Here is a 25,369-nt window from a genome sequence, read left to right on the forward strand (position 1 = left end):
GGACTGAGGTCGGGAGCCCCCAGGCCAACGGCCGCCCCTCCCCAAGTCTGAATAATAAGAATAATAATGGCATTTATTAAGCGCTTACTATGTGCAAAGCGCTGTTCTAAGTGCCGCGGAGGTTACAAGGTGATCAGGTTGTCCCACATGGGGCTCACAGTCTTCATCCCCATTTTACAGATGAGGTCACTGAGGCACAGAGAAGTGAAGTGACTTGCCCAAAGTCACACAGCTGACAATTGGCAGAGCTGGGATTTGAACCCATGACCTCGGACTCCAAAGCCCGTGCTCTTTTCCACTGAGCCACGCTGCTTCCCAGCGTGTCTGAAGCCGGCAAGATGGGGGAAGGGGGAAGGGGGAGTCCTGAACATCGCGGTCCTGGTTTAATTTGTTATTAATAATAATAATAAATGTGGTATTTCTTAAGCATTTACCGTATGCCTGGAATTCATTCATTCGATCGTATTTATTGAGCACTGACTTTGTGCAGAGCACTGTACTAAGCGCTTGGGAAGAACAAGTTGGCAACATAGAGTCAGTCCCTACCCAACAGCGGGCTCACAGTCTAGAAGGGGGAGACAGACAACAAAACAAAACATATTAACAAAATATAATAAATAGAATAAATATGTGCAAGTTAAATAGAGTAATAACTATGTACAAACATATATACATATATAAAGGTCCTGTGGGGAGGGGAAGGAGGTAAGGAGGGGGAGAGGAAGTAGGGGGCTCAGTCTGGGAAGGCCTCCTGGAGGAGGTGATCTCTCAGTAGGGCTTTGAAGGGAGGAAGAGAGCTAGCTTGGTGGATGTGTGGAGGGAGGGCATTCCAGGCCAGGGGGAGGATGTGGGCTGGGGGTCGACGGCGGGACAGGTTAGGGTAGATGCAAGCAAATCAAGTTGGACACAGTCCCTGTCCCACATAGAACTCACTGTCTTTTATTATAAATACACATTTGACAGATGAGGTCATTGAAGTGACTTGCCAAAGGTCACAAAGCAAACAAGTAGCAGAGCAGGGATTAGAACTCAGGTCCTTCTGACTCCCAGGCCCATGCTCTATCCACTAGGCCACACTGCTTCTTTAGTGTTACATTCTGCATTGTCCCCACCAGAGAAATACTCTAGATAGAGAAGGCCTCATCGCCCACACCCAGGAAGAGTTCCCCCATAGCCCACATCTTCCACCCCCTCCCCCAACTACCTGCCTCTCCTCTATCTCCAGGTGTCAGCACCCTCCACACCTATGGAGTCCCTAGGCTCCAGCCATGGGGACAGCTTTCAGCCTTTGCCCCCTCAGCTTCTAGCCCCCAGCACCTTCAGGAGGGGCAGTTGCCCCCTACCCCAAAGCCCTTGCCTAAGCACTTAGTACTGTGTGTCTCTCACACAGTAAGCCCTCGATAAATATGAGTGAATGAATACCTGAATGTCAGAAAAGACAGCACATCCAACCAGAGACTTGGAGCCGGATGCTGCCTTCTCACTCAGCAACATCATTGCCGAAGTGGTCGTGGTCCGGTCCCGTATCTGTCAGCCGCACGTCCCACAGCCTCAGGACGATACTCTCGCTGGAGATGCCAAACCTCAGCAGCTCCTACCTCCCTCGGGACACCGGGCTGGCCAGCTTTTCCACATCGCCATAGAGATGCACCATGCTGGGGCTTGGGTCTCGGAGCCACAGCACCACCATCACCGTGCTCTCGGCACTGACCCACGGGCAGAAAGAGGCTGTGGGACAACTTGGCAGCTTCGTCACCCCAAGCCCCAGGCCACAGCAAGCCCCACCGGCACCCTCACCAAGCACGGCCCTGCACGAACCCCATGAGAGACTCTGGGGGGCTGGAAAGCCCCAGGCAGGTGGCACAGTGCTGCCTCCCCAACCCCGGGACCCGGCAAGGAGGGTTTGGGGTCGGAACGGGGCAGCGGTTGGGAGGCGGAAACCTGGGAAGGGGTGTTCAGGGAGTAGTTTGCGGGGGGAGATGCAGTCTCTCAACAATAATAATAATGATGGTACTTGTTTGAGCGTTTACTATGTGCCAGAGCTGTCTTCTCAGTGCTAGGGTAGATACAAGTTAGGCTGGACACAGTCCCTGTCCCACATAGGGCTCACAATCTTAATCCCCATTCTACAGAAAAGGTAACAGGCCCGGAGAAGTAAAGTGATTTGCCCAAGGTCACACAGCAGACATGTGGCAGAGCTAGATTAAAACTCATGACCTTCTGACTCCCAGGCCCACGGCCACTAAGCCATGCTGCTTCTCTCCAGGCTAGCCCTCAGTAATCAGGGCCCCCCACAGGACAGGAACGTGGCAGAAAGGTTTACCTGTGCCCAGGGTGGCTACCTGAAGGAGGGGGCTGAAGATGAGTAGGTAAGTGGCTCTACCAAGCACTTAGTACAGTGCTTTGCACACAGTAAGTGCTCAATAAATATAACTGAATGAATGAATGGAAGGGGCCCAACTGTGAGCCCCATGTGGGACAGAGACAGTGTCTGTCCTGATTCTCCTTTATCTACCCCAGAAGTTAATACAGAGCAGGATATTGGCACATACAAAATACTTGACAAATATGACAATTATTATTACTGTTATTATTATTACCCAAGTTCTAATTCCCACTCTACCACTTGTCTGCTCTTTGACCTTGGGCAAATCATTTCACTTCTCAGTGCTTCAGTTGCCTCTTCTGTAAAATAGGGATGAAATACAAGTTCTCCCTTCCACTTTTAGACTGTGTGCCCCTTGTGGGACAGGGACTGTGACCAATCTGATTATCTTGTATTTATTCCACGCTTCGTATTCGGCACTTCTGTATATATCTTCAAATTATATATTATAAATTACATATTCTAGACTGTAAACTTGTCATGGGCAGGGAACTTGTCTGCTAATTCTGTTGTACTGCACTCTTCCAAGTGCTTAGTACAGTGTTCTGCACATACTAAACACTCAATAAATATGATTGATTGAGTACAGAGCCTGGATCACAGCACTTAATAAGTACCATTAAAAAAATACAGCACTTAATAAAAACCACCACAACTCTGTGGCCCAGGTCACGTCTACCTTAGAGACATTCTCTTTATCGCCATGTACTGGACAAAAATCCTTTGAGGGAGGGTGGAACTGTTTATCGCCATCTGATGATAGAGCTTGCTATCTCGTGATAGTGCTTGCTGTGTGCCGAGCACTGTACTAAGTGCTATGTGACCTCAGGGAAGTCACTTCACTTCTCTGTGCCTCAGTTCCCTCATCTGGAAAGTGGGGGTGAAGCCTGTGAGCCCCATATGGGAGAGGGACTGTGTCCAATTTGCTCATATCCACCCCAGCGCTCAGCACAGTGCCTGGCACATAGTCATCACTTAACAAATGCCACAGTGATAGTTATCAATCCTGCCCATAACCTTCCCTTATTAATTCCCCTCCATCCTCCCCCCTCCATCCCCCGCCTTACCTCCTTCCCTTCCCCACAGCACCTGTATATATGTGTATATGTTTGTTCGTATTTATTACTCTATTTATCCATTTATTTTACTTGTACATATCTATTCTATTTATTTTATTTGGTTAATTTGTTTCGTTCTCTGTCTCCCCCTTCTAGACTGTGAGCCCACTGTTGGGTAGGGACCGTCTCTATATGTTGCCAACTTGTACTTCCCAAGCGCTTAATACAGTGCTCTGCACACAGTAGGCGCTCAATAAATACGATTGATTGATTGATTGATGGACAAAGATACAGTATGCCCGGCTGGAGCTCTATCGCCATCTAGTAGACAAAGATGGCGAAGCTGGGCATGTATCGCTGACTGGTGGACAAAGACTTACATAACAGCTGGCCTTGTCTTTCTAACGCTATCTGGTGGACTTGGGCATAAATGACCGCCTATGTTTTGAATGAATTAAATATATTTTGCAAGTCTTTGCCCCGCTTCTCCATCCTTCCAGACCTGATTGTCCTTACTACATAACTTAGAACAAGCGCTTAGTGCAGTACTCTGTACACGGTAAACTCTCAATTAAATACCATTAATTGATTGATTCTTCACTCCTCAGAGTTGGGCCTTCTCCCCCCACTCCGCCCCCTGCTATCGAGTAGTATTGGGATCGAGCCATAGAATCCTTCGATAAAGCACTTTTGGGACTCGAAATTGTTCGACACTCAGTCCACCACACTCACAGTTTAGAATAAAGTCTGTACTACTACCGTGGACCCAGGCTACCGAGTCGCAGCTTCCAGGCCCGCCGAAAACCGGAGCTCTGCCCGGCCCGAAACCCCCCGCCACCTGAGACCTCTTAATCAATTGAAACGTGTATAGCTCTCCACAGAAATGCGTTTAAGGGTAAAAAAAAATCTCGCTTTTTCCCCTAAATCACATGTGCTGGGTGGAAAATACGTTTTAACAGGGCTTTCCAGCTCGGATGCAATATTTCTGGGATGCAACAACATTATGTTGGGTGTCAAATTTCGTTACCGGCCCCGGGATGGCATTAATTCCGCATCGGTGGCTCCTCTAACTATGTTTCCCAGTTGCGGCACGGACTAATCCGCCGGACAGCCGGCCGGCACAGCGGGCGAAGTGGGTGGAAAGTCCGCAAAGATATGGAAGTCGTCCGTTCCGGCGGTGACGCTGGCTCCGCGTGGGCTCCGGGGGGTGGGTTGGCCCACCTGATGCGGGAGGGAGGGCCGGGCCGGGCCGGGCCAGGCTGGGACCCGGGGTGGGGGTAAGGGGACGGCGGGGGCGGGGACGGGAGTTTGCTGTGCGCCGCAGGCTCAGCGTCGGGAGCAGGAGCCGCCACCGGGCCGAGGCGGCCCAGTTCTGGGGTTCTCCAGTGGGCCGGGGAAATGGTGACTCAAGGATGGAAGCCAGAACCTTCCAAAAGGCCTTCCCTGATTAAGCCCTCCTTGCCTCTTCTCCCACTCCCTTCTACGTCGCCCTGACTTGCTCCCTTTATTCATCCTCCCTCCCGCCCCCCAGCACTTGTGCACATAACTGTCATTAATTTATTTATATTAATGCCTGTGTCCCCCCTAGACTGTAAGATCCTTGTGGGCAAGGAATGTGTCTGTTTATTGTTACATTGTACTCTCCCAAGCGCTTAGTACAGTCCTTTAAACAGTAAGCGCTCAATAAATACGATTGAGTGAATGAATGAATGACCCCAGCAGGTGGCGCCACAGGTCCTGGGAAGAGCAGAGCCCAGGAAAGCCCCCTAGAAGCCAGTTTGTTATTATGGAGAAAAATAAAACGAATCTGGAAGTTTCATCAATCTGTGTCTTATCTTTGCATTGTACCAAAACTGTTCCAGACTCTGCTATCTCGCACAACACCAATCTGCACTCACCGTACTGCGCCGCTTAATACTAGGCAGAGCTGCCCTGGAACCAGCCCGGCAAACGGTGCTCCAAGATACTGGACAGCAATGCACACTTGTGTACTGTATCAACCTGAACTGTATCAAAGTGTCCTATGCTATTTGACTCTTCACTGTGCTAATGTGTAAAGAAGCTCTGAGCCCTACAGGGCCCTGCACGTTTCATATTGTCCTGTGTAAGATGGCTTCTTGCTGAATTTCTTAGTCCGATTTGGTTCTCCCACCCTAGACTACAAACTCGTGGGCAGGGAACATGTCCACCACCTCTGTCGTACCCTCCCAAGCGCTCTGCTCATAGTAAGTGCTCAATAAATACCACTGATTGATTGATTGGTACACCTCACTCTACTCTATCAGATTTAACTGAATTCAGTGACAAGCAAGACTTTCAAGTAAACTACAAAGTAAGAATATTTATCCCAACTTTACCTCAAACCCACAAACGTAGCCTATTCATACAGAGGAAGTAAATAATGGATCAGTGAATCTTATTTCTTTATAGAGCCCTTACTGTGTGCAGAGCACTGTGCTAAGTGCTTGGGAGAGTACAAAACAACAGAGTTGGTAATAATAATAATAATAATGATGGCATTTGTTAAGCGCTTACTGTGTGCAAAGCACTGTTCTAAGCGCTGGGGAGGTTACAAGGTGATTAGGTTGTCCCACAGAGGGTTTACAGTCTTTATCCCCATTTACAGATGAGGGAACTGAGGCACACACACCACACACACACACACACACACACACACTCTCTGACACTAGAGGACAACTCTCATACACACACAAACACATATTCCGTTGGTAGACATGAGCTTACAGTCTAGATTTCCCCCACTATTTAAAAATGAATACAAGTGGCCATTCCTTTCCGAAGCTCCCAATACTGGCATTATAAAAGCTCTCTCGGAGCTTTTCAATATGTGGCCATCCACAACAAAAGCAACCACAGATGTGAATGTCTGCACGAGCCCTAAGCTACTGAAACCCAGCATGTCTCAGGCTGCACTTCTAAGGGGCAACTCTGACATTATCCAGAAAAACCGTGATACTGGGGGGAAGCATCAGCAAGCCATGCTGAGCTGGGCCAGCATGACGTATGAGTTTAGGGAGCATTCTCTCTGCCCACTGACATTCAACATAATGAATACACAGAAGAAATAATCTTCTAGACTGTATGCCCATTGTGGGCAGGGATTGTCTCTACTGCTGAATTATACTTTCCAAGCGCTTAGTACAGTGCTCTGCACACAGTAAGCACTCAATAAATATGATTGAATGAATGAATGAATAAAGAAATAAGCATCCTAAAGTGTTCTTCAGGGTCACTGCTGCATTAATCCCTCAAAGCGTATTGATCCCTCAAAACTGTAAGCTCCTGGGAACGTGTCTACCAATTCCATTGGATTGTACTCTCCCAAATGCTTAGTACAGTGCTCTGCACACAGTAAGTGCTCAATAAATGGCACTGACTGAGTGATGCAATGATTCATCACGTGGACATGCACTGAGTGGCTTGTGTGCCCTGATTGCACCCTGGTGCTAACTGTCTTATTCTGTACATCCCAAACCTGTATTGAACTACATTGTAGAATCTCCGGAATCATGCCATACTGAACCACTGTTTTACATTCCACCACACTACTGGACTCTCTGGAACTGTTTGGAGCTACAAAATTCTAAATCTTTTTCAGGGTCTAGCCAATTCCTTTTAAGCTGAAATTGAAAGGAAAATTCGTCCTCCAGGCTGTAAACTCGTTGTAGGCAGGGAACATATCTACCAACTCTTTTATATTGTACTTGCCCATGTATTTAGTATGGTGCTCTGCACACAATAAGTGCTCAATAAATATGATTGATTGATTTATTAATATGTTTTGGTCATTAGTTTCCATGAATATGTGTGCAAGAGAGTGTGCGTGTATAGGTGTGAGTGTGTGACTGTGTGGGTGGACCTCTGGGTTCTGAGTCTACGCTGCGCTTGTCTGTGAGGTGAGCTGGATGCAGGAACCACAACTGTTGTTCTCACGGCCAATCTCCCCTACACCTACCTCCCTTCTCCCGACTCCAAACCTTCCCTCACCCCCCCATGTCCACCCCCTTTTTCTCCCCCATGGTGCCCCAGAAATCTCTTTCACAAAACGGAGGGAGAAGGGGGTCGCTATTTGTGCACTGTCAGGCAGTTAGTCTGTCAGTAAGTCATAGTTATTGAGCACTTACTGTGGGCAGAGCACTGTACTAAGTGCTTGGGAGAGTACAACATAATATGACACATACCTTTCCCACAACAAGCTTAGGACTCTAGACTGCTGCCCAGGTGCCCCAGCCCGTGAGCCACTGACTGAGGGTGGCTGTCCGGGAGCCGCTGACCAGTGGCCTCTGACCGAGGGTGGCTGTACAGAAGCCACTGATTGGGGGCCTCTGACCAGGAGCCGCTGACCGGGACTGGCTTTCCGGGGACCGCTGACCGCGGTGGGGGAACTGCATCTGCTGTCTGGGGCCTCTGACCAAAGGCTTCTGACTGGGAGTGGCTGCCTAAAGGCCACTGACTAGGGGCCGCTGACCAAAAGTGGCTGTCCGAGGTCCACTGACTCGGGTCTCTGGACCCGAGAACTGAAAGCCACCGACCAAAAGCTGCTGCCCGGGGCTGCCCTTTGGGGTCTGGCGGCGGCTGGCTCGGGGCCCTCTTCTCCCAGCCTATGCATTTGCCGTGCTGTGTAACCCCTGGCGCCGGGCTGCTGACCCCGTTACCACGGTGACAGCACCGGGCCATCTGTCTCGGCCTGCACCACCTCGGGGGTGGCCCGAGGGAGCCCAAGCAGGGGGGCCGGAGCGGTTCCGTAGAGCGATCTGATGGGGTGGCGGGGAGAGGGGGAGGGGGGGAGGGGCAGAGGGGCAGTGGGTGGGGGGGCGTGTGGTAGTGGGGGAAGTCCGGACCGCCAAGGGAGGAAGAGATAGACGTCCCTAGCGAGCTGGGCCAGGGCCTCCTCCCTCCTTTCTTCTTCTCCCTTTCCTCCTCCTCCTCCCCCCGCCACCTTTCTCTCCCTTCCTCCCTCCTCTTCCTCCCCCCTCCTTCTTTTCCCCTCTTCTCTTCTCCCCCAATCCCTTCCCCTTCCTCCCTCTCCCGCCTCTTCCTTTCTTCCTTCCATCCTTCCTTCCATCCTTCCTTTCTTCCTTCCATCCTTCCTTCCTTCCTTCCCTTCTTACTTCTTTCCTGCATTGCCGACGCGAGGGCTGAGTGGCGCGGATCGCGCAGCGCAGTATGTGGGTTTCGGGGTGAGGGCGTGGGTGCAGTGGCCCCCCAGAGCCGTCGGTTCCCTCCTTCCCTCCTCCCTTGTCCCATCCCCGCGGCGCGGTGACCATGGAGAAACAGGCCCCCGCCGTGCGCGGGCCCTGGGTCAGGTGGCGGGAGCTGACCCCGAAGGCCGACAGACGGAATCTGGCAGGAAAGGAGATTTGGGAATGCAGACAGAGCTCGGGTAGCCCCCGCCCCCGGGCCCCACGGCCATCCATCCATCCATCCAACCAGCACGGGGGCCACAGATTAATGGTCTTCAACCCCGGGACTAGGCGGTCCTTGGGGCCTGTGGGGCGCGGCCCGGGGGGTGGAGGGGACGGAACGGGGTGGGGGCGGGAGGGAAAAGGGGAGCTTTGGAAGGGAGGGGGGGAAAGGCGAAAGGGGGTCGAGTACGAAGGGGTGAAGAGGTGGAGGGAGGGGGGAAGAGAAGGAGGAGAAACAGATCCCTGATTTGGGGTCCCTGATACACGTTGCGCAGGGGGACGAACCAAAGTGGATGAATGGAAGAGGTTTCAGGTTTTGGACACAGAAACGTGCTGGAGGAGACGGGGGTGGGGTTGGGGGGGGCGGGCAGAGAAGGGGAAGAGGTGAACGGCGGGTGGGAGACAGGGAGGCACGAAGGAGGGAGGGTGGAAAGGAGCGAGGAAGAAAGGAGGGAGGACGAAGTAGAGACGGGGCAAGTAAGACAAGGGAGGAGGAAAGGGGGAAAGGAGGGAGGAGGGAAGGAGAAATGGAGAGGGAAGGAAGAAGGGGTGAGGGAAGGAGAAATGGGGGAGAGAAGGAGGAAGGTGGAGGGAGGAATGAAGGAGGGAGGGAGACTAGAAGGGAGATTAGGAGGGAGGTAGGGAGAGAGAATGAGCTGGAAGCCAAGTCTCTGGAACTGTCGGGCCACAGGCCATTGGTCTGTGAGTTTCTGTCTATATATGTGGTATATTAAGGATGTGTCAGTAATAATAGCAATAATCATGGTATTTATAAAGCACTTACTACGTGCCAGGCTCTGTACTAAGTACTGGGGTAGATACAAGCAAACCGTGTTGGACACATGCGGGGCTCAAAGCCTCAGTCCCCATTTTACAGATGAGATAACCGAGGCACAGATAAGTGAAATGACTTGCCCAAGGTCACCCAGCAGAAAAGTAGCAGAGTGGAGAGTAGAACCCATGACCTCATGACTCCCAGGCCTGTTCTCTATCCACTAAGCCATGTTGCTTCTCAAACACACAGTATGTGTATGGTATATGTCTGTATGTGTGCATGGTGCAGAAGTGTATGTGAATATATCTGTGTGTTATGAGTACCTGGATGAGTATATATGTGCATGTATATAATGTCTGGCTAAGTGTGTGCATGTTTGTGTAGTTTAAATGTGTACATGCCTGTGTAAGTGCATGTATAAAGGAGGGACATGTATGTCTGTATATGTGAATGCTCTTGAAAGAGGCTGCATCTGTGTGTATATACATCCATCTGTCAGTGGTGTGTACTGAGTACCTTTTGTGGGTAGAGTACTGTGCTAAGCACTTGAGAGGATTCAACAGAGGTAGAAGACATGATCCCTGCCCTAAAGAATCTGTCTTGTGTGTGTGTGTGTGTGTGTGTGTGTGTGTGCCCACGCATGTGCATGCCCACATGAATGCATGCATGCACAGAACTGAGTATCAGTCACTCAAAGCCTCGTGGTGATCCCCCTCCCCACTCTTTCCTGGTTCCATCGTGTGGAAATTAAAAGCCTTCAGTCCAGACCACTTCACAGTCAGAAACTGAGGGGTTGGGAAAGGGGGAGGGGAGAAGGACGGGGAGATAGAGGAGGAAAGAAGGAGGAGAAGAAAGAAGAGAAAAAGAAGGGGGTTAGTGAAGGTGATAATAATAATAATAATAATGGCATTTATGAAGCGCTTACTATGTGCAAAGCACTGTTCTAAGCACTGGGGAAGATACAAGGTGATCAGGTTGTCCCACGTGCGGCTCACAGACTTAATCCCTATTAAGTAAAAGTAATCTGTAAAAGATGAGGGAACTGAGGCACAGAGAAGTTAAGAGACATGCCCAAAGTCACACCGCTGACAATTGGCGGAGCTGGGATTTGAAACCATGACCTCTGACTCCAAAGCCCATGGGTTCAAGGAATTAGTCTGTGAAAAATGACCAACCAACAGTCTTTGGATAGTTGATTCCTTCACCTGTGTGGAAGTAATTTACTAAGTGCCAAGCGGTGAGGTAAATACAAGATACTCATTTAAGACACAGTCCCTGTCCCTCATAGAGCTCACAGTAAAGAGGAGGGGGAACAGGTATTGAATTCCCACTTTACAGATGAGGAAACTGAGACACAGTTAAGTCACACTGAAGGGAAGGGGTAGAGCTGGGATTAGAACCCAGGTCTTTTGACTCTCGGGCCTGAGCTGGGAGAGGGTTGGTCTATATATCCTCAAGAAGTCCCTCCCAAGTCTCTGATTCTCCAATCACATTTATAAATTTTAGGGCATCCAGAAAGGGGAGTTTTGGAGAAGCACAGAAACTTGTCTTCCCTTTTAGTCTGAAGCTCACCCCTGAATGTTTGGATTTTTCCATTCTTTTACATAGGGCAGTTTTTTTAAATCCACAATTCAGTGATGAATTTTTTTTGAGCAAAATAGCTCCTTAGCACTCTCCAGTGCTATACAGACAACACCATTTGAAGGATGGAGCAAGTGATGCATGATAAATGGAAATCACTACAAAGTCTTACGCATGCTGAGATTTGTTTGTTACTTGCACAGTTTGGTAGCATGAAACATTTATCCTTTCATAATAATAATGATCATGGTATTTGTTAAGTGCTTACTATGTGCAAAGCACTGTTCTAAGCACTGGGGAGGTTACAAGGTGATCAGGTTGTCCCCCGGGGGGCTCACAGTTTTAATCCCGATTTTACAGCTGAGGTAACTGAGGCACAGAGAAGCTAAGTGATGGAGAAGAATAAAGTGGAAGAAGGAGAGAAAAGGGAAGAGGAGAGGATGGAGGGCCCTAGAGGCAGGACAGAGATCCAAGGATAGAAGAGAACTCTTACCACAGAGGTAAAGCTGCAGAGATTCATTGTAGGTGCCTCAGAGGCCTAAGGACCTTCCAAAGACAGGCCCAGAGGCAAGGACGCAGAGAGACTGGAGGGCTCCGTCGGGACTCTGGAAATCCTCAGGAAATCTTGTTGAACTCGGGTCTCAGTGAGTGGCCCAGCCGCTGCAGATGGTGTGGAGATGTGGGGAGAGAGCCGCTTTGTGCTGGCCATCTTGGCCATTTCAGTAGGGTTTGCCGATAGCCCATAGCCCGGAGGCTTGCAGGAACTACCCATAATCTGGGGGAGTCCCTTTCTCTGGCTCAGCTCTTCTGGTCGTTCCTGCTTCAATCCAATCAATGGCGTCTTCTGAGGACCTGCATGCAGAGCACTGTACTGAGCACTACGGAGAGGACAAGGGAACTAGTAGACAGGATCTCTGCCCTCAGGAAGTCGACACATCTCATGGGGAGGCAGGGGAATGGTACTGTTATATCAGGGATTGTGTCTACTTAGTTAATGATGGCATTTATTAAGTTACTAAGCGCTTAGTACAGTGCTCTGCACATAGTAAGCGCTCAATAAATACGATTGATTGATTTATTAAGTGCTTACTATGTGCAAAGCACTGTTCTAAGCGCTGGGGAGGTTACAAGGAGATCAGGTTGTCCCAAGGGGGGCTCACAGTCTTAATCCCCATTTTACAGATGAGGTAACTGAGGCACAGAGAAGTTAAGTGACTTGCCTAAAGTCACGTAGCTGGCAATTTGAACCCATGACCTCTGACTCCAAAGCCTGTTCTCTTTCCACTGAGCCATGCTGCTTCTCTGCTTACACTACTGTACTCTCCCAAGTGCTCAGTATAGTGCTCTGCCCCCAATAAATTCATTCATTCATCCATTCAATCATATATAGTGATGTGTGCAGAGCACTGCACTAAGTGCTTGGTAGAATACAACAATAAACAGACATATTCCCTGCCCCCAACAAGCTGACAGTCTGAGGAGAGGGGCAGAGACAGACATTAATATAAACAAATTACAGAAATGTACATAAGTGTTGAGGGACTGGGAGGGGAAATGAACAAAGGGAGTGACAGAAGAGGAAAGGGGGACTTACTTAGGGAAGGCCTCTTAGAGGAAATGGGCCCTCAATAAAGGCTTTGAATGCAGGGAGAGTAATTGTCAGATTTGAGGAGGGAGGGAGTTCCAGGCCAGAGGCAGGACGTGGGGGAGGGGTTGTCGTTAAGATAGACGAGATCGAGGCACAGTGAGAAGGTTAGCAATAGCAGAGGAAGCCCAATCAGGGGCCACAGATGGAGGGATCTGAGAGTCTGGGAGCCAGGAGGGTTACCAGGCTTCTTTGGGTGAGCCTGCTGCCCCGGGCCCCACAGGAGATTGGGTGTGTAGCATTCCTGCTCTCACCCAGTGACAAAGATATCAGGCTTGATTGGAACCTAATTGATGGCGGTGGTTGTTCCGGATGGCCACCAAGTCGCCAGGCAACTAAAGAATTAGTCAGACAGCATGTGACTGCCGAAAGTTTTAATAAAGTTTTTATCGGTAAGGCCGAAGACCGAATAGGGGGTAACGCACCCGGCGGGCTCATTTCCTTAAGGGAAAAGGCCCCGAGTGCCTGATACAACGGGCTAATATACTGCTGTTGCTGATCACAGTGATTGGTAGATTTGAAAACAGTGGGGACTGGATTGGTGCAGATTTGGTACAGAGCTGGGCTGAGCCTACCTCTTGATTCGGTTTGGTTCCTGGACCCAGCCAGTGGGCTGCAGGGTTCTAAAGCCCATACCAGATATGGCAACAGAAGCGCATACATTCAAACAATATCTGCAACCTTTCCATGGGGTATGAGGGGGCCCCCATCACTAATCACTATTGATCATGTAATGACATGGTAGAATTGCATGGCCCTCCCAGGATGACCTAATCAATCAACCAAGGCGGGTAAGCCATTTGGGGGAGCTAAGAAGAGAGGGAATCGGGCCTGGGGAGGAAGGCGTGAACACAAATCCTCATAGGAGAGAAAGAGCTGGTAGGAACTACTACAGGGTGGTGACAGTCAGACTTCATGCCCACTGACTGATCAGCTGACCAGACACCCGAGGGCAGAAGGGATTGGGCGCAGGATCTGCTTGGGATTCAGTCACAATGTGCTCGATCGGTGGTCCATCATAACTCAACTCTGTCCAGGGGCGGTCAGCTCCTATCCAAGCCTCCACCCTCTCTTGTGCACCCCGCCGCTTCCAAATAATATTAATAATAATGGTACTTGCTAAGCGCTTACTATGTGCCAAGCACTGCTTTAAGCACTGGGGTAGATACAAGTTAATTAGGTTGGACACAGTCCCTGCCCCACAAGGGGTTCACATTCTTAATCCCCATTTTACAGAAGAGATAACTGAGGCCCAGAGAAATCAAATGATTTGCTCAAGGTCACACAGAAGACACGTGGAAGAGCCGGGATCAGAACCCAGGTCCTTAGAACGCAGTCTCAGCCCAGAGGGGAGGGGGTTGGAAGTTTCCCAGTGTGCCCATGCCCACCGCTCACCGAGAAAGAACTCAGTAGCAGCAGGTGCCGTCTCAACTCCTAGAGCGCCGGGTGGGGGGTGGGGGGGCTGCAGATGCAGCTGCAGCTGAAGTTGTGGCTGAGGCTGTGGTGGTGGCTGAGGTTAGTCAGGGGCCTTAGTCCCTGAACCCCCACCACAGCCCCCTCCCCACTGCCCCAGCTTCCGGGCCATAGCCCTCCCCCCCCCCACAGCAGCCGCCACTCCCAGGCCACAGCCCCTGGCCCCCAAGCCAGTACAGAACCCTCTGCTTGTCACTGTGGCCAGTGTCTGCTCTGTGACTCCCTCCATGGGACGCGACAGGCCTCGGAGCCGGGCAGTGATCCCCAGCTTTGCAAATGCAGAATGCAGAAACCCAGTAACCAGGAATGCCTTTGGGAAGAAACACAAATCAATTCCGGTCGAACCTAAGTTAAACTGAGTTTTAGAGATTAATCAAACCTCAATTACAAAGCGATTCCCACATCCTGAGCCTGGGCTGAATTCATCGATGGGCGCTTCCCACCCCTCACAGCAGCCTCTGCCATTCGTGCCCGAGTGGAATTGAGTGCCACAGTCCAACCTTCTGGGCTGCAAATTGTTACCGATAGCATCCACCACACCTCTGATCAGGATGAGATTTTTTGTACCGGCATTCACCTGTTGCCAATGCATCACGGCCAATGGGAGGGCTAACTGGCCCAGAGAGCAGCAATGATCTCTCTGTAGGCTCAGGCCGGTGGGGACCTAATAATAGTAACAGTGATAATCATGGTATTTGTTAAGCACATACGATGCACTCTGCACTGTACTAAGCGCTGCAGAGCGATACAAGATAATCAGGTTGGACACAGTCCCCGTCCTACAAGGAGCTCATAGTTTGAGTAGAAGGGAGTGGGATTTAATCCCCATAATATAGATGAGGAAACTGAGGCCCAGAGAAGTTAAGTGACTTGCCCCAGGTCAGAGAGCAGATAGTTGGCGGAGCGGGGACTCGAACCCACATCCTCTGACTCTGGCCTGGAATGCTCCCCCTGGCCTGGAATTCTCCCCCTGGCCTGGAATGCCCTCCCTCCGCACAGCCGCCAAGCTAGCTCTCTTCCTCACTTCAAAGCCCTACTGAGAGCTCACCTCCTCCAGGAGGCCTTCCCAGACTGAGCCCCCTCCTCCCCTCCCCATCCCCCCCATCTCCTTCCCCTCTCCACAGCACCTGTATATATGTATTTGTTTGTACGTATTTATTACTCTATTTATTTTATTTGTACATATTCTATTTATTTTATTTTGTTAATATGTTTTGTTTTGTTCTCTGTCCCTCCCTTCTAGACTGTGAGCCCACTGTTGGGTAGGGACCGCCTCTATATGTTGCCAACTTGTACTTCTCAAGCGCTTAGTACAGTGCTTTGCACATAGTAAGCGCTCAATAAATACGATTGAATGAATGAATGAATGAATGAATGAATGAATGAATGACTCCTGGGCCTGTGATCTTCCAGCAGGTCCCACTGCTATTGGGTAGGTCCCCATCCGTCTCGGCCTGCAGGGGGAGCCAGAGGCCACCGCCACCAACATTGTGGTTTGGAAAACCTTGTTGCCTCTTCTGCCCGTGTCCAACCTCTGCCCTGGAACGCCCTCCCTCTTCATATCGGACAGACGATAGGTCTCCTCACCTTCAAAACCTTATTAAAAGCACACCTCCAAGAGCCCACCCCTAACGAAGCCCTCGTTTCCTCTTCTCCCACTCCCTTCTGCGTCACTCTTAAATTTGGATTTGCTCCCTTTATTCACTCCTCCCGCAGCCCCACAGCATTTATGTCCACAGCCGTAATTTTTAATAATAAAAAATAATTAATATTAATATATTAATGTCTGTCCCCACACACACACACACCGTAAGCTCCTTGTGAGCAGGCAACGAATCTATCAACTCTGTTATAGTGTACTCTCCCAAGCATTTAGTACAGTTCTCTGCACGCAGTATGTGCTCAATAAATATGACCAATTGATTGATTGACAGGTCTAACAGACCTGCGTGCCACGGGGCACCGGGCTTATCCAAAAGGCCGGGCTCCTTTACTTGCCTTGGCCTTGAGCTTCCATTTCCCTCTGCATTCCCTTTTCATTTTCACCCCTAATTAAGGTATTTACTGAGCGTTCACAATGTGTCCAGCACTGTGCCCAACACTGGGGTATGTACAGGAAAAACAAACGATCTGCTCCCTGTCCCACCCAGGGAAGTAGTATGGCCTAGGGAAGCAGTGTGGCCTAATGGGTAGAGCATGGGCCTGGGAGTCAGAAGGATCTGGGTTCTAATCCTGGCTCTGCCACTCCTCTGCTGCGTGACCTTGGCCAAGTCACTTCACTGCTCTGTGCCTCAGTTACCTCATCTGTTAAATGGGGATTAAGATTTGGAGCCCTATGTAGGCAGGGACTGTGTTCAACCCAGCTATCTTGTATCTATTCCAGGGCTTAGTACTGTGCCTGGCACATAGTAAGTGCTTAACAAATTCCACAATTATTAGTAGTAGTAGTATCATCATTACTATTATTAGGACTCCCAGCCTAAGACAGAGCGAGAGCAGGAGCCTCATCCCCAGACAACAAATGGGGAAATTGAAGCCCCAGAGAGGTGAAGTGACCTGCTCAAGTTCACAGATTGAAATCCCAGGCCTCCCAACCCCAAACCGAAGACTCCTGACTCCCAGGCACAGGACTCTCAACTCCGAAGCCTTAGACTCCCGATTCCCAGGCCCGGCTCACCCAATTCCCAGGCCGGAGCCGCCCGACTCCCGACTCGGAATCAGTGTTGCCCATTTTGGGGAAGTGTTTGGGGGAAGTTAGGGGATTTGGGGCTAAGTAAATCGAGGCCAGTGCAGGAACATTAACGGCATGGAGACAACTTCACAGGGGCCCTTTCCAGATGCTGACCCACACTGGGTTTCTGAGGAATGATTCATCTGGGAAATCCAGTTTCTGCCCTCGGGGGAGCAGTCAGGGGGCAGGAGGGTGAGGGTTTTCACTGAGAGAGCCATAGGATTCCACCTCTCACAGGGAGATGTTGAACAACAGCTGGAACCAAATGTAAAACGGTGAGCTAAAACCAATCATTATAATTTTACTGATCCTGAACAGTTCCATCTTGCCGACTTCACTTGCCACTTTATGTGGCTTTATTTGTTTTGCCATCAATAAGATTGATTTTATTCTTAGTTCTTAATTAGATATTCAGATTTCCCCGGGTAATTAATGTACTGTTCTTCAGCTCCCTAACCTAACGTAGTCGTAAAAATATTAAACCATGAGCAACGCCGGGTCCCATGACTGGGAAGTCACTCTGTCTTCATTTCTTACATCGCTCCACAGGGCTGACTTAGATCTCTGGGATAAGTAATGAGATTTGCTGGTTGTGGAGAAGAATGCTAGAATCAAATCTATTGTATGGAGCTTTTAATTACAGCACCTGAATGTCCCTGAACAGACTCACAGGTCCTACTCTCAACTCCTTGGAGCCAACTTCCAACTAAGCTTCTTTCCTGACTAAGCTTTTCATTCAATGATATTCAATCATATCGCTTTTCTTTCTGAGAAGCAGCGTGGTATTGTGGAAAGAGCCTGGGCTTGGGAGTCAGAGGCCATGGGTTCTAATCCCAGCTCCGCCACTTGCCTGCTGTGTGACCTTGGGCAGGTCACTTAACTTCCCTGTGTCTCAGTTCCTTCATCTGTAAAATGGGGATGAAGCCTGTGAGCCCCATGTGGGACACCCCTGATTTCCTTGTATCTACCCCAACGCTTAGAACAGTGCTTGGCTTAACAAATGCCATCATCATCAAACATGAGATCAGCGACCCCTCCCTGGGTCAACTCCATGGCCTTTCCAGTTCAGGACTTGGGGGATGCTGGGGGGAGAACCAGGTGCTGGTCACCCTCCTGGACACCTGCCCTCACGGTTAGGGAGACCATCCAATGGCCCTGACTCTCCCCTCTCCCTCAGTGGCCCAGCAAGGACCATCCAACACTCCTTCTCTGCCCCTGTCCATCCCTGACTCTCTTCCCCTGTGATCCAGCACGAACCATCCAATATCCCACAGTGACCCAGCAAGAACCATCCAACAGTCTCTCCCCTTCCTTTCCCTCCCCATCCCTGATTCTCCCAAATTGCCAACATTATTATTCTCTCCCACCTCCGAGACTCAGCAGGAATCCCGGGCCAGAGCACAATTCCAGCGGAATCTACCTCAAAAACACATGGTAACGGACAAAGCCCAGCGCGTGACTGGAGCCGAAACAGGATCGGGGAAAAGAATCCAGGGAAAACCTGGTCAGCTAATTGCCGTCAAAGAGTTTGGGGATGTATTTTTTTAAGTTTCCAAGCGTGACAATGGGTTGTGCTTTAAAAGACTGAGGGGCGTTCTGGGACGGCAAGAGGCTTAAGCGGTTACCCTCGGCAACTGGGGACGGAGGAGCTGCCGCCGCCGCCGTCGCTTGTGCCCCCCGGGCTCACCTGGGGAAGTAAAGCAGCGGGCCGGAAGGAGAGGCTATACCACCAGACTGGGACAATCACAACTCCACGGGGGGGGCGTCCCTCTTTGGGCCAGAAAAAGGAGGAGGAGCCTGGGCAAATGGGACAGAAGAATCCCTTAACTCATTCCTCCCCTCAACTGCCCTGTCGGCTGCCGACCCCCCCCCCCCTTCCCACCTGCCCCTCCCACTCCCTCCAGCTTCGGGTAGGGGGAGGGGAAGGAGAGGAGGGGCTGACCCGATCCCTGCCTCCACAAACCAATTGATTCGTGACTAGAAGGGAAGTTGGGGCACTTTGAGCCTGCATCATTGAATGCTGAGTTCTTTATCTTCCCTCCCAAACCCTTGTCCGCTCCCTGACTTTCCCGTCACTGTAGATGGTACCACCATCCTTCCCGTCTCACGAGCCCGCAACCTGGGTGTCATCCTTGACTCCGCTCTCTCATTCACCCCACACATCCAATCCGTCACTCTGTCCTGGAATGCCCTCCCTCCACACATCTGCCAAACTAGCTCTCTTTCTCCCTTCAAAGCCCTACTGAGAGCTCACCTCCTCCAGGGGGCCTTCCCAGACTGAGCCGCCCTTTTCCTCTCCTCCTGCTCCCCTCCCCATCGCTCCCCTCCCTCCCTCTGCCCTCCCCCTCCCCCTCCGCACAGCACTTGTGTATATTCGTACATACGTATTACCCTATTTCTTTTATTAATTATGTGTATGTAGCTATAATTTTATTTATTTTGATGGTACTGACACCTGTCTAATTGTTCTGTTGTCTGTCTCCCCCTTCTAGACTGTGAGCCCGTTGTTGGGTAGGGACCGTCTCCATATGTTGCCGACTTGTACTTCCCAAGAGCTTAGTACAGTGCTCTGCACACAGTAAGTGCTCAATAAATGCGATTGAATGAATGAATGAACCGGAGGAGGAAGGGGAACGGGAAGAAGAAAAGGAACAAGAGGAGGAGAAAGAATCCCCGGAGCTGACTCGGTGAGTATTTCCTCCGTTGTTCTCTCTCCCTCACTCCAGGCTCGCATTTCTTCCTGCCTTCAGGACATCTCCACCTGGATGTTCTCCCACCACTTAAAACTCAACATGTCCAAGACTGAGTTCCCTATATTCCCTCCCAAACCCTGTCCTCTCCCTGAATTTCCAGTCACTGTGGACGGCACAACCATCCTTCCCGTCTCACAAGCCCGCAATCTTGGCATCATCCTTGATTCCGCTCTCACATTCACCCCATATATCCAATCCGTCACCACATCCTGCCTTTCTCACCTTCACAACATTGCCAGAACCGCCCTTTTTCCTCCATCCAAACCGGTACTACGTTAGTACAATCACTCATCGTATCCCGACTGGATTACTGCATCAGCATCCTTTCTGATCTCCCAAACCTCCTGTCTCTACCCACTTCAGTCTGTACTTCACTCTGCTGCCCGAACAATCTTTCTACAGTAACATTCTGAGCATGTCACCCCCCCTCCTCAAAAATCCCCAGTGTTTACCCATCAACCTCCGTATCAAGCAAAAACTCCTCACTAATGGCTTCAAAGCTCTCCATCACCTTGCCCCCTCCTAACTCACCTCCACTGTCTCCTTCTCCATCCCAGCCTGCACACTCGGCTCCTCTGGTGCTAACCCTCTCACTGTGCCTCATTCTCGGGCCGTCGACTCCTGGCCCACGTCCTACCTCTGGCCCGGAATATCCTCCCTCCTTAAATCCGCCAGTCACACTTGCCCCCTTCAAAGCCCTACTGAAGACCCACCTCCTCCAGGAGGCTTTCCCGGACTAAGCCCCCCTTTTCCTCAGCTCCCCCTCCCCTCCGCGCCTATTCGCTGCTTTGCTCTACCCCCTCCCCATCCCACAGCACTTGTGTATATAGCTATAATTCCATTTATGTATATCGATGCCTGTTTACTTGTTTTAATGTCTGTCTCCCCTCTGCTAGACTGCGAGCCCGTTGTGGGCGGGGATTACAACTCTGTTGCTGAATTGTACTTTCAAGGCGCTCGGTACAGTGCTCTGCACACAGTGAGCGCTCGGTAAATGCGATTGAATGAATGAACGAATGAATGACGGGGGGCGGAGGGGTAGTTCAGGCTTGAGGGATTCTCCCGCTCCGCTTCTTCGGCTCAGCACTAGCATCCTTCCCCCTCCCGCCGCCAGCCCCGCTCCCCGGCAGCCGCTTCTGACGGGTCCCTGCCCCTACCCCCTGGAGGGCCCCGTCGTTGCTGGGTTTCCCCGGCGAAATCCCAGAGAGACCCCCGGACCGCGCGCCCGCTCGCCCCCCCCCCCCGCCCCCCGCTCGCCCGCCCGCCCCGGCCCCATTTCGCTAAAAAGCAGCGTGGCTTAGTGGAAAGAGCAAGGGCTTGGGAGTCAGAGGTCGTGGGTTCTCACAAAGTCAAAGCTTTGTGACTTTGGGCAAATCACTTAACTGCTCTGTGCCTCAGTCACCTCATCTGTAAAATGGGGATAAAAAAGACCGTGAGCCCCACGTGGGACAACCCGATCACCTTGTATCTACCCCAGCATTTAGAACAGCGCTTAGCAAATACCATCATCATCACCGTCATTATCACTGTTATTATTTCGGTGCCCGGGTCCAGCCCTCTCCAGCCGTGACGCGCCGCCCCCTCCCCCCGACCGAGGCGGGGGACCTCCCGCCTTCCCCGAGTCCCTCCTCCCGCCCCCTCCCTCCCTGTCTCTCTCTCTCCCTCGCTCGCTCGCTGGCTCGCTGGCTCCCTCGCTCCCTCGCTCCCTCCCTCCCTCCCACCAACCTCTTTGTATGAAACATCCGGGCTTCCCCCGCTGGCTCCAGTCCTTCTCCTCGTCTCAGGAGCCATTTTGGACTCGGTTCAGATTTTCCCCTCCCTCCCTCCCTCCCTCCCGCCCTCCCGCCCCTCTCCCCCGCCGCCCCCCCCCCTCCTTTCATGGCCACTCCGGCGCCCGAGCCCGTGTGTCTGCCCGCGGCCCGGCCCCGCCGCCCGCCCCGCCGCGCGATGCTCCTGCCCGGCGCCCCGCCGCCGCCGCCGCCGCCGCCGCCCGCGCCTCTCCACCCCGCCGCCGCCTCCCCGCAGCCCAGCCTCCTCCTCCGCCGCCGCCGGCCACCGGCCTCCTCCTCCTCCTCCTGTGCCCCCGCCGCCGCCGCGCCCCTCGCCCCGGCTCCCCGCAGCGCCAACGCCGCCGCCTCCCGCCTGTCTCCCCGCGCTCCCCGGCCTCCCCCGAGCCGGCGGGGCTGAGAGCCGCAAAGTTGATTTGGGAATTCTTCGTCCTCGCCGCCTCCGGGGCGAGAGCGGCCGCCGACCTCCCCCTACCCTGTCCCGGCGTCCGGTCCCCCTGCCCGGGTCCCCGGCCCTCGGGTCCGCTCCCCGGGTGTCCGCCCGCTCCCCCTGCCCGGCCCGGCCCGCCCCGTCCCGTCCCGTCCCATCCCGGGCCGCCTTCCCCCGCCCGGGGTCGGGGTCCGGGCCCGCGGTCGCCCCGGGCGGCCGAACTCTCCGGCGCCCGCAGCCCGACAGCCCGAGCGGGCGGGGGGTTGGGGGAAGCGGGAGCGGCGGCGGCGGGATCGGGCCCCTCCTCCCAACGCCCGCGCCCCGCGGCGCCCCGCGGCGCCCCGGGAGCCGGGGGAGCCGAGCGGGACCCCGAGGGCCGGGCCTCCCGCGGGACGGACTGCAACTAAGCGTCGCTGCCGGGGTCGGGGTCGGGGTCGGGGTCGGGGTCGGGATCGCGCGCGGGCTACTTGTCGGTCTGGGCCGGGACGCGGGGGTCCGCTCCCCGCCCCTCCACGCCGCCGCCTCGCCCGCGCAAGGTCTTGTGTTTGTTTTCGACCGCGGGGAGGAGGCGGCGACGGAGGAGGAGGAGAAGGAGGAGGAGGAAGAAGAAGAGGAGAGCGCTGGGAACATGATCGCCCGGTGGCTGACATTCGCCATCCTCTGTGGATCGCTCTGGGCAGGTGAGGGGGCTCGGGCCGCCCCGGAGTGGGGCGCGCGCGTGTGTGTGTCTGGGTGTGGGGGCGGTGTGTGTCTTCATGGGGACCCCAGAGTCCTGGAATGAGCTTCGGAAAGGACAGCAGCTCCAGCTCAGGCCTGTTCCCACGGCAGGCGACCTGGTGTCCTTACAGATTTTAAAGTTTTCTGGTGTTGGGACCTGGGGTAGGACCGGGGGTGGGAACCAGAAGAGCGGGGGGAGGGACCGGGGCGGACCTCGGGAGTTCACGCGCTCCGGAGCGGGCGAGCCCTGGCCGTCATATTGACCAACGGAGCCGCGCAACTTGGCGGGGCTACAGTGCCATTTGCCCACTGTCCGCGGGCTCAGGTCCTCCGAACCGCCTCCCCCCCCCCCCCCCGGGCTGCTGACAGCTGCGGCGCGGTCGGGGGGCGGGGGCGGGGGTCGTGAGCATCGGGCCGGGACCTCCGGGCATCTCTCTGCCCCCATCCGACGGCGGTCTCTCTCTCTCTCTCTCTCTCTCTCTCTCTCTCTCTCTCTCTCTCTCTCTCCGTCTCCGGGCGGGACGCCGGGTGGGGATGGGGAGATTACCGGGCACCATCTTTCCATTAAAATGGTTTTGATTCCGTGCTGGGCTGTTCCCGTTTTATTCCCCCCCCCACGCCCCCCATACACATACACACACGCAAACACACACACTCTCTCCATTTAAATACCCGTCCCGGAGTTCCCGAGGAAGCAGCTCCAGGCATTTCTTAATGAAACGTTTAGACCCCGAGCGCTCCTCCGTTCCGGTGGTGTGAGTCATAGGAGCGATTTGTGGCGGGTGAGATAATAGAAAGTTGTAAAATAAGAAGAAATGAATTAAGTCCGTAGGCGGCTCGTTCTTTTCTCCCCTTCCCGAGGCCGGTTGGGGCTACGAGTTGTTGGTGGGATTCTTGGGTGGGGGGGTTGGGGGAGGGTCCCTTGTGGTTTTTGTTCGTTGGAGGGGTCTGTCCCCATGGAGTCAGCCTGGGGGGCGGGGGGTGGGGTGGGGTCTCTCCCGAGGGGTTCGGTCCGGTTGTTTTGGGAGCGGGGATTCTCGCGATAGACTCGATTTGGAGGGGGGCGGGTCTGTCGTATGAGACTCGAGTTTAGGGGTGGGGGGTTGTCCCGATGGGCTCGGTCAGGTTGTTGTTTAGAGGGTGGGGGTTTGTCCCGATGGATTCCGTCTGGTTGTTTTTTGGGAGGGTCTGTGACGTTGGATTCCGTCTGATTTTTTTATGGCATCTTTTTATTGCTTACAACGTAACAAACTGTTCTAAGCGCTGGGGTAGGTACAAATTAATTAGGCCGGACACAGTCCCTATCCCGTCCTAAGTCACACTCTGGACTTGTCTGGTTGTTGTTCGGGGGGGGGGGGGGCTGCCCCCTTGGATTTAGGGACTCAGTCTGGTTGTTTGGGGGAACCTGTCCCGATATATTAGGACTGGTTTTAGTTTGGCGGGGGCGATGTCCCGATAGATTCGCTGTTTGTTTTAGGGGCGGGGTCTCGCGATAGGCTTAGTCTGGTGGTTGTTGTTGGGGGAGTCTGTTCCGATGGACTTCCTCTGATTGTTTTGGGAATTCTGCCCAGTGGATCTGTCCCGATACCATCGGTCTGGTTGTTATTTGGAGGTGTGTGTCGGGGGGGGGGGGGAGGTATGCCTTGATAGACTGGGTTTCGCGATACATTCAGTCTGGTTGTTAGGTTAGAGGCGGTGGTCTGCACCGATGGATTCGGTCTGGTTGTTGTTTTGGGGAGGTTTCTCATGATGGATTCGGTCTGGTTGCTTTGGGGACGGGGCTCCCGCGATGGACTAGATTTCGTTGTTGTGGGGGCGGGAATTTGTTCCGATAGATTCAGTCTGGTTGTAGTTTTGGTGCGGGGGGTCTCTCGCGGAGGTCTCCCTCGGTCTGGTTGTTTGGGGGGCGGGGTTCTCTCCCGGTGGATTCGGTCCGGTTGTTTTGGGGCGGGGCTCCGGCGATGGACTCCATCTGGTTGCTTTGGGAGACTGTCTCAATAGATTCGGTCTTGTTGTAGTTTGGGGCCGGGGTCTCTCAAGGAGGTCTCTTTCGGTCTGGTTGTTTTGGGGGCGGGGTTCTCTCCCGATGGCTTAGATTTGATTGTTGCCTCAGTAGCTGACGGGTGACCCCCTCCCCTGTTTGCACAGTTGGGGGAGTGGGGTCGGGGATGGAGTCCGTTAACCCTGGGGACTGGGGAAGCCGGGGAGAAGGGGTCTCATGGTAGGCCCCCAGAGAGGCAACACCGACCCGCTGATCGATTTTTGACCGATTGGTTGTTTAATTGGAGCCGTGGCCTCAGAGGGAACTGAAGGAGTGAACATATGGTATGTATGTTTGTTTGGGGGTATCCCTCTTAAAAGCATTTGTGTGTATTTATGGGGGGGGGGATGCTTGCTGGGATATACATTTGCTCATGTGTGTTCGTGTGTGTATGTGGGAGTCTGTCTATATGCGCGTTTATGTGTCTTTATGTGTAAGGGTGTGCCCCAGGCAGTGACCAAAATCTGCAACTTGTTAAGAAGTGGCTTAATGGGCTGATCCCTGGGAGGGAGGCCCCCCTGGGTTCTGCTGGGACAGGGAAGCTGGTCAGGGCCATGGGCACATAG

General features: G+C 52.9%; 1 protein-coding gene across 1 annotated transcript in view; it reads left to right on the forward strand.

The window, feature by feature from the left end:
• Window positions 1-22,552: 22,552 nt before the first annotated feature.
• The window catches only part of ACVR2B (activin A receptor type 2B), a 31,889-nt gene continuing 29,072 nt past the window's right edge, over window positions 22,553-25,369 (forward strand). Inside the window, exon 1 of the mRNA XM_038755709.1 lies at window positions 22,553-22,725. Coding sequence (XP_038611637.1) covers window positions 22,674-22,725 — 52 coding nt within the window. The 5' untranslated portion in view covers window positions 22,553-22,673. The remainder of the gene's footprint in view (window positions 22,726-25,369) is intronic.

This window comes from Tachyglossus aculeatus, chromosome 13, assembly GCF_015852505.1.
Source record: "Tachyglossus aculeatus isolate mTacAcu1 chromosome 13, mTacAcu1.pri, whole genome shotgun sequence".
In the NCBI taxonomy this organism is placed as follows: Eukaryota; Metazoa; Chordata; class Mammalia; order Monotremata; family Tachyglossidae; genus Tachyglossus; species Tachyglossus aculeatus.